Genomic DNA, 9,590 nt, shown 5'->3' on the forward strand with positions numbered 1-9,590 from the left:
TTGCACCTAGCCATCTTCTCACTCTGTCCTCACATGGTGCTAGAAAGTGATATCCTAAAATGAAGACCTCAGAAGCAAAAAACATTCTCTGATCTCCCGCCTTCCTGTCTCAGTCCCATTTTCCCCCAAACTGGCCATAGAAACTAGAATCCCTCTTCCCCAAGGCAGGTCATAAAAACCGCAACCCCTTTTCCTCAAAGCCAGACACAAATCCTAAAAATATTACTCTAACTCCTGCCTTTCTGTGCAAATGCTGACCATAAATTCTCTGGGCCACCTTGTCTGGTTGTAGGTCATAAGACTCCCGTTCCACAGAGGGTCCTGTCTCATTCCCAAGAGGAAGGAATGCCACGCAGAGAGGCCAAGAAGAATCTAGACAGACAGGCCTTGCTGGATCTCCCCACTCAGTATATTAGCAGTAGATCCTGCCCAATCCTATTTCTACATAGCAGTCCATATTTTGCTGAACCTAAGCATTAAAATAGACAGCTTCTTCTGTATTCATTCTGAAGGCTTTTATGTCACACAAAACTATGATCAAATGAATGTGTATGCCTTTTCTCTTTTAATCTGTCTTTTGTCAGCTGATTTTTAGTGAACCTTCAGAGGGCAATAGAAAAGTTTTTCCTTGGGCCCTGCAGCAGAGAGAAAGAGAAAAGCAAGTTGTCTTGTGTCTCTTCTTATAAGGGCATGAATCCTACCATGCCACTCCACCCTCATGACCTAATCGTCCCCCAAAGGCCCCACCTTCTAACACCATCACCCTGGGGATGGGGGTTTTCAACCTAGAAATTTGGAGGGAACACAGACATTGAGTCCCTAGCAATCACCACCCATGAGAACCAGGGCTGATTTCCTGACACCACCAAGCAGCCACCATATGGTAGGTAGAGCAAACCCTAAATCTTAGTACCTGAGAGACATATTCTTACCCAAAGTCCTTAGAATGCCCACCTCCTGTCCCACTCCAAGTTTTGTTTCAAACCTTTCCACACCAGTAGGAAGCCAGGAAGCCTTAGTAAGAACCTGGTGGGAAGACCAGCATCTCACTGGGCTGGCAGGACCAAGGCAAGCAGTGCTATATGTGTACATATATTAACACTTGTTAAACCATGGTGAGGAAGGCTTCATTCAGGACGATGGAGTAGGATTAGGACCATTGCAGTGGGATTCTGCAGCAGGGTAGAGAGATTGGGCTCAACTCTGAGTACTGCACTGACAAGTGGAAATTTATAGACAGGAGTAGGGTAGATCAGTGGGTAGAACAGTATTAAGAGGAGACATCAGGGCCGGGTACGGTGGCTCATGCCTGTAATCCCAACACTTTGGGAGGCTGAGGAGGGTGGATCACTCGAGGTCAGCAGTTTGAGACCAGCCTGGCCAACATGGCGAAACCCTGTCTCCACTAAAAATACAAAACTTAGCCTGGCATGGTCATGCATGCCTGTAATCCCAGCTACTCAGGAGGCTGAGGCAGGAAAATCATTTGAACCCGGGAGGCGGACGTTGCAGTGAACTGAGGTTGTGCTACTGGGCAACAGAGCAAGATTCCACCTCAAAAAGAAGAAGAAGAAGACATCAGGGATGAGGGGGATTCTAGGTAAACCAACCTCACAGGGCTCTTGTTGGAGGCAGGCAGGGTGATCAGATATCACCTGGGGATGGAGGATGAGGAACCCCATCAGATAGCACAAAGGGCAATCAGATATTCAGAATCAGGGGTTCTGGTTAAACTGACTTAGCGGGGCTCTTCCTAAAACTGGATTTCACAAGAAAGTGCACAGATGGACCCAGGAGGAGGTTCTGGAGCCTGACCAGAGTTTGGCCAAGCAGAGAATCTTTGTCAAAGGGCTGTTTGAGAACTAAAAAGTATTTATTAAGTGGTTACCTAGCCAGCTCTTAGTGAGCACTCTAGAAATGCTTGTTAAATCAACCACATATTTCAAAAGGAAACAGATAAAGTGCTTAATGCTGGGTATGCCCAAAGCCACTCAGGGAACCCACAGTCTCAAGATGCCCAGAAGACCTCAGAGGACAGACTTGAATGTAGAGGGTACTGCCTCAGCTCACAGGCTTATTCACAAGCAAATATTGACTGGGCCCCTGCTGGTGCCACACTCTGTGCTCTGGAGCCTCAGACATGAAAGCCACATCCTTCCCTGTGAATTAAGCTTAGTCAGCATGCTGGTGGGAGACAAAGGTTCGTGCTACATATTTATGTGATGGATCTGCCCGGGGCATAGAGCAGGCTCTGCTGAGGTAGCCCAAGCTGCTTATGGCTGGATCAGTCCTAAGAAGGAAAGGCGCTAACAGGAATTAAGCACAAAATAGATGCTGGGCACCCTGCCCGCTGCTTCACACTCATTAATGCTCAGCAACGCTATCAGGCGGGCACTGGCAGCCTCATTTCACAGATGAGTGTATGGAGGTGTGGGGAGGTAAATTATCTGCCCCAGCTAGGGCAGATAAATGACCTCCGGACTAGGGCTTCTCAAATTGTAAAGTGCACACAAGTCTTTTTAAAATGCAAATTCTGACTCAATCAGATTGGAGTGGGCCCGAGATTCTGCTTTTTTAACCAGCTCTTCAGTTGAAGCTGAAATACACAACACCTTACGTTTCTTCATTGGGAATTAATATAATGGCGGGGAGAGGGGCGCAGCTCGGAGACAGTGCCTTCCATAAGCCTGCGCTCTGACGGAGTTAGAGCAATCACAGTACCCACCTCTCGGGGATACTGGGAAACAAATGAGATCGTCCATAGCGAGCCCTTTGCATTACGGCTCTCACTTCGAAGGGGTTTGGGGAGATCTTAAAAACAATAGGAAAGACTAGGTTTCATTTGAAACCCATTCAATTTCTTTCTCCAGTTAAAACTCTGCCTCATGACTACAATTCCAATTGAAGTACCTTAGCATGTTTTCTGTACTATTTTCTGTATTTCGTAACGAATCGTTTGGATTTACAATTGAATTCTGAGAAGAATGCATCTCTTTGATCTTTGGAAGAATGGAGGGAAGGGCAAGAAATGAAGGGTTAAGGTCGTTGCAAATTGCCATTCCCACCGCCACCTCCCCTTCTACATAAGCACTAACTACCCCTCCCTAGCTGTGGGCCTCAGAAAAAAAAATGCCCCCATGTATGTGCCTCACAGCCAGAGAAGACCTCAATTTGGGGTTGCAACCGTTTTTCAGTTTCTCTTTAGCTACGTCCAGATCCGATGCGGACACAAAAATCTCCAGGTTTAAAACAAAGGCTTTGAACAAAGATGCGCAACCTCAGCTCCGGCGCGCGGCGGATATGCCTTGGGATTGGTTGGACAACAGTCCAATAGGAAAGAAGAACCGGACTCTCCTATTTACAGAAATTCCTCTCAGTGGCGGCCGCGGCGTCAGGCCGTCCAATCAGACACTACAGATTTGGAGCCTTAATTTGAATATAAAGATGGCAAATAGCCCTGCCCGCCCCGCATCCGCGTTCGTCTAGGCGCTCTTGTCACCTCGCCATGCCGGAGCCATCGCGGGCGGCTCCGGCTTCTAAAAAGGGCTCCAAGAAGGCCATTACCAAGGCGCAGAAGAAGGACGGCAAGAAGCGCAAGCGCGGCCGCAAGGAGAGCTATTCTATCTACGTGTACAAGGTGCTGAAGCAGGTGCACCCCGACACCGGCATCTCGTCCAAGGCCATGGGCATCATGAACTCCTTCGTCAATGACATCTTCGAGCGCATCGCCAGCGAGGCCTCCCGCCTGGCGCACTACAACAAGCGCTCCACCATCACGTCCCGCGAAGTGCAGACGGCCGTGCGCCTGCTGCTGCCCGGCGAGCTGGCCAAGCACGCCGTGTCCGAGGGCACCAAGGCTGTCACCAAGTACACCAGCTCCAAGTGAGGCGCGTCCCGGCGCCCCGACCCCAAAGGCTCTTTTCAGAGCCACCTCCAAGCTCATAAAGGAGCGTGCCACCTGGTCTGGTTGTGACCTGTGATTCAATTGGAGTAATAGGGGAAGGTAGAGTGAGCCGTGGAGGCGCAAGTCTTAGAGATAAAATTAGGCTTCTTGTTTGTAACGGCGTATTTCCCTTTGAAAGGCTGCGTTCGTCTTGTCTTGGCCACAGGCAAAGTCAGTGGGCGCAGTACAGGCGATTGCGCCATGGATCCCATCCAAAGATCTGTGTGTGGAGTACGCCCTGCGCGTGAGGAGCGTGGGTCACCTCCAGGAAGATCTTGTGCCACGTCCCGCCCCCAGTGCCTCCTGGCGGCTGAGACTGGAGGACGTGCTCACTGAGGTCCGGGGTTGGCGGTGAGGGGGTGATCGCGCCGTCTGGGCGCAGGCGCTTGGGTCCGTCCTTCTCCCCGCCCCTTTCCTCCCTCCTTAGCCACAACTAGACACTGTGAGCTTCTAGCCAAAACCATTTCAACAGCGTTGCGCCTAAGCAGCTCTTTATGCCACGCCTTCCTGCTTGAAACATCAAAACAGCAGGCTCACAGATCTCCTTATCACTCAGCTAAAATTTCCCCAATTAAGGGATTCTCGTATGTTACCCCAAAAATGTGTGTGTATATGTGTGTACGCATAATACACAGTGAAAGATTATTTTGAATAATGCAAATATGGTGCTTTTAAAAAAAAATTCCAGCAAATCATAGGAAAAATAAGTATGATCTCTGGGTGACACATTAAGTAAAAACTAAGGCATGCAGGCCTGACTGGGGCCCAGGCTGTCCTCCCCCTAAAAATATCCCATACCGGTGACACCCCAACCACGAATACCTGAGAGCCACCCACCCTCTAAGCAGAAACGTTGCCTGGAATTAGGATTCAGTTTCCAGGCTCAGTTCCCACTGGTAGAGGATGCACTCTACCCAGGCTCAGTTCCCACTGCACACTCCCAACACAGTGACAGCCACGCATTTATCAACATTTAACCTCTATGGTCTCATAAAGTATATCCATTTTCTTGGGTTAGTTTCTTCTTAAAGGGAGTTTTCTTTCCTCCAAATTCTTTTTGTAAATAGGCTTTATTTTTTAGAGCACTTTTTCAGAGCAATAAGCTTTTTTATTAGTAGTACATAATAGTTGTACATATTTGGGGGGTACATATGATATTTTGATATACGCATAGACATAACAATCAAACCAGGGCAACTGGGACATCCATCATCATATTCACCCCCTCTTGAGGTCGAGATCATTCCAATTCCTCTCCTCCAGCAATACAACTAATTATTGTTAACTACAGTCACCCTACTTTTCTAACCAACACTAGATGTTACCATTTCTTCTAAGCGTATTTTTGTACTCATTAATCAACTTCATCTCTTCCTTTCCCCACCACTCTTCCCAGCTTCTGGTAACCAGCAATCAACTTTCTACCTTGATGAGACGCATGTTTTTAGCTCCCACGTATGAGTGAGATCATGCAGTATTTGTCTTTCTGTACCTGATTTGTTTTACTTAATATAATGTCCTCCATTACCATCCATGTTGCTGCTAATGAAGGGATTTCATTTTTTTAATGGCCAAATAGTATTTGAATGTGTAAATGTACCACACTTTCTTTATCCATTTATCTACTGATGGGCACTAAGGTTGACTTTCTACCTTGGCTATTATAAATAGTGCTGCAATGAACATGAGACCACAGACATCTCTTTGATATACTGATTCCCTTTCTTTTGGGTATATACCCAGCAGTGGGGTTGCCGGATCATATGGTAAGTCTGTTTTTAGTTTTTTAAAGAATGCCCATATTTGCCTCTATAGTGGCATACTGATTTACATTCTTACCAGCAGGGTACAAGCATCCCCTTTCCCTGCGTTCTCACCAACATTTGTTATTTTTCGTTTTTTTAATCAAAGTCACTTTAATTGGAGATGATTCCTTCCAAATTATTTTATTTACTGTGTAATAATTAGCAAATCTGACTTGAAATTTCCATCTGAGATGGGTGAGGGGCAATCTCTTAAATACATGTCAGATTGTATGCCAGTCTGGAGGGATTTTGTAGGCATACAATCTGACATGTATTTAAGTGATTGTTGCTCACCCATCTCAGATAGGTGAGATGAACCTTAGTTTAAAAATTTGGCTTAGTTTAAGAATCTTGGCATGTCTCTCCAACCCAGAAAATGCTTCCATTTTGTTGAGTGAGTACTAATTCTCTTAGTCTCTATGGATTCTCACATATTTGATGTGCACTCCCTTCATTTATCATTAACATTTGTCTTTCTCTGTTGTAACACTATAATTAGAGAAATGGGTTCTGGACACGATTGCTCTGAATTTTCTCCATTATAAAATCTTAGTAGCAAGGATCCTGTTTTACCTTCTTTGCCTCTCCCTTAACAGATTCCTGTCCTAGAAGAGATGGACAAATCCCATCCATTCTGGGCCTGGGGGTGCTAATGCAGCAGGAAAAGACAGCCTGTTTTTACTTTAAGTTTGTGCCAGGGGAATCAGAAGGACTGAGACATGATTTGACTGACGTTTGACATTATCCATCACAAAATGCCTTCTCAGAGAATTACACTTGGAAAATGTCATGAAATGTTCATCTTGTGCCTTGATTTGATCTCTGGCACTAACCAGTGTTGTTATCTTGTGCTAACACAATCATTCACTCTCTCTACTGGAGACTGGTTTCACTTTATTAAACCTACGTTTTAAGTTCATTAAGGTGGAGAACTATATGGGTCTGTGAGAGTAGTTTCACAACTGCAAATGTTTAAGGTATTGACTTCCAATCCATGCTGTTAGGAGGCTGAGGGCTTGGATGTTCCTGTCATTGGGCACCTGTTTCATAGTGGAGAGGACTGGATTCAACAGCTTTTCATACAAATCCTATATTTCTTGAAAGTACTAAGGGTGTTGACAAGTCCCACTTACTTTTGATGATGGATAACTGTTTAATATTTGGATTATAACTAGGGATGCAAAGAATTGAATAAAATGCCTATGACAAAATTGTCATTCCTGTGTATTTTTTGTAAATTTTTTTTGGAGCATATATCAAAACAAAACAGAATGGAAATGACCCCGTGCGCTGCTAGCATTGTAACCATATGGAAATGATCCCATGCTGTGCTAACATTGTAACAATATGAACACTGCATGTGTGCAGTCGTTGAGGCAGAAAGGAGAGGACAGAAGAGAGTGGGTGCACTATCCAGCTCATTAAAAGAGTCAGTTTCACTAAAAGTTTATCTGTTTGATAACATCAAATTATTTATGTTTTGAACAACTGTGTACTGTTGAGATGATTTTTCTTAACAGTGAGAGACTACCCAGAGGTATGCTTAAATTTCAATGTAGACTTTTTTGCAGAGAACGATAATAGACAAAACACTATTAAACATACAATAGATATATTATGGAAGGGTGAAATTGTAAGGCAAATGGAGAATGGAAATAGACATTCAGGAGGAAAAAATCACCTGAAACATCGCATTGTCAAAGAAAAATTTGGTCATGTATTTTATGAATTGATTATACTATCATATTGATATTCCAAAAGGCACCTTGAGACTGATGTGAGAATTTTGATTTTTAAAAAGTCCCATGTTGGTATTTGTATCCTTCCAACTATTTTAATTGAAAATAAAAATATTTTACATAGCTTTAAAACATGCGAGGTTCTCAAAGATTCTTTTAGAGGAATCACGCAGCAAAAAACGTGGGGAGTAGGGGACAAAGCCGTTTTGGTCGAGGATGTTCACGGTGACCTTTCCTTCCCCATCCCAGCACGCGACGGTTCCCTTTGGAGAAATGACTTGGGGGAAAAATATTTTTCATTGAATTTTATTAAAAAATTATTTCTCGACCAGGAGAAGTGGCTCACGCCTGTAATCCCAGCAATTTGGGAGGCCGAGGAGGGTGGATCACGAGGTCAAGAGATCGAGACCATCCTGACCAACATGGTGAAACCCCGTCTCTACTAAAAATTAAAAAAAATTAGCTGGGCGTGGGTGGCGCACGCCTGTAGTCCCAGCTACTCGGGAGGCTGAGGCAGGAGAATCGCTTGAACCCGGGAGGTCGAGGTTGCAGTGGGCAGAGATCGCGCCATTGCACTCCAGCCTGGGCGACAGAGCAAGACTCCGTCTCAAAAAAAAAAATTATTTCTCACTTAACTTTATTGAATTTTTATTCCCTGCTGGAAACGGTGACACAAACCCTCAATACTTCGAATTTTCACAACGGTTTGAGGAAGCAATTACTGGAAATCTTCTTTTTCTAAAGAAGAAAAGCCAAGTCATGAAAACGTAAACGATGCCCTTTCCAGAGCGAAAACTCTTCGTGCCAAAGAGCTTTCCTGCGCCAAAATGGCACTCCCCAAATAAATGCCGTGAATTTGGAGGGGGTAGGAAAGGAATTCTGTGTTGCTAAGGCCTCGCAGAAAATAACGTGGCTGAAGAGGGAGGCAGCTACATTTGCTCAGAAAAAGGGAATTCTTTTCCTCCTAAATTAACCCCTTCCCCCACCCCCACTCCCATAAGGGTTAAAGTTACCGGCAGCTGGGGTCGCTTATTACATCCGGCTCCCCCGCGCAGGGCGCTGCTTTGACGCCGTGTTTCGATTCGGTATCAAACATCCTGCCATCGCAGTATCCTGCCAGGAAAATATCCTCCCGGAATGTTCATTGCTTAAATCTAAACATGTCTGTCTGGTCCAGGCAGGGATGGAAAAGTCTTAAGCAAATGCAGAGCCAGGCACCACCGCCAGGGGAAAGTGACAACACCCATAGCCTCAGAGCCCGTGGTCTTGCGCCACGTCTGGCCTCGCCCATGGGGGGCGGGTAGAGTTGGGGAGGTTGGCACAGGGTCTTTTTGGGGGAGATGACCCGCACCCCTCACCTGCACGGCGCACGCCAAGCTCAGTTGGACCCGGTCCTGAACCGGGAGCAAGCGCTCAACATCCAGGAATGCACCACTTGCTTATAAAAGACATTTGGGGCCGGGTGCGGTGGTTCACGCCTGTAATCCCAGCACTTTAGGAGGCAGAGGCGGATGGATCACCAGGTCAGGAGATCGAGACTATCCTGGCCAACATGGTGAAACCCCGTCTCTACTAAAAATACACAAAATTAGCCGGGCGTGGTGGCGCGTGCCTGTAATCCCAGCTACTCGTAAGGCTGAGGCACCAGAATCGCCTGAACCCAGGAGGCGGAGGTTGCAGTGAGCCGAGATTGCGCCACTGCACTCCAGCCTAGCGACAGAGCGAGACTCCTTCTAAAAAAAAAAAGAAGAAAAAAAAAGAAATCTCATCGCGAGTTAATAGCTCCGCGCGGAAGGAGGGGGTGGAGAGGGGGGTCCTTGATCGCCTCCCAACATTACTGTGCTACATCACCTGAGCACTGTTTCTACCCCGATTTCTATAACGAGCAGTTTTTCTCGTTCTCTGCCGGCGCGCGCGCGCGCACACACACACACACACACACACACACACACACACACGGCTCAGATTCGGCCGCACCCGGCAACCGCTAGGGTGCATGGAGACATATTAGGTTACATAACCCTTCACCGTGTTCGAAACCCTTTCTCGATCGTGTGGGTGGCTCTGAAAAGAGCCTTTGGGTTCGGGGCGCCGGGACGCGCC

The 9,590-nt window shown here is 46.3% G+C and overlaps 1 protein-coding gene across 1 annotated transcript; it reads left to right on the top strand.

The window, feature by feature from the left end:
• The first annotated feature begins 3,463 nt into the window (after positions 1 to 3,463).
• Positions 3,464 to 3,924, top strand: LOC100439140 (H2B.U histone 2-like). The gene has a single exon (XM_002809333.4). It carries the CDS (start codon positions 3,506 to 3,508, stop codon positions 3,884 to 3,886), a length of 381 nt encoding a protein of 126 aa, XP_002809379.1. The 5' UTR covers positions 3,464 to 3,505; the 3' UTR covers positions 3,887 to 3,924.
• Positions 3,925 to 9,590: the final 5,666 nt, after the last annotated feature.

The sequence above is a fragment of the Pongo abelii genome, chromosome 1, assembly GCF_028885655.2.
Source record: "Pongo abelii isolate AG06213 chromosome 1, NHGRI_mPonAbe1-v2.0_pri, whole genome shotgun sequence".
Lineage (NCBI taxonomy): Eukaryota > Metazoa > Chordata > Mammalia > Primates > Hominidae > Pongo > Pongo abelii.

Excerpts from the sequence above, each read along its gene's own strand:
- LOC100439140 (XM_002809333.4), top strand. The coding sequence starts at position 3,506 with ATGCCGGAGCCATCGCGGGCGGCTCCGGCTTCTAAAAAGGGCTCCAAG.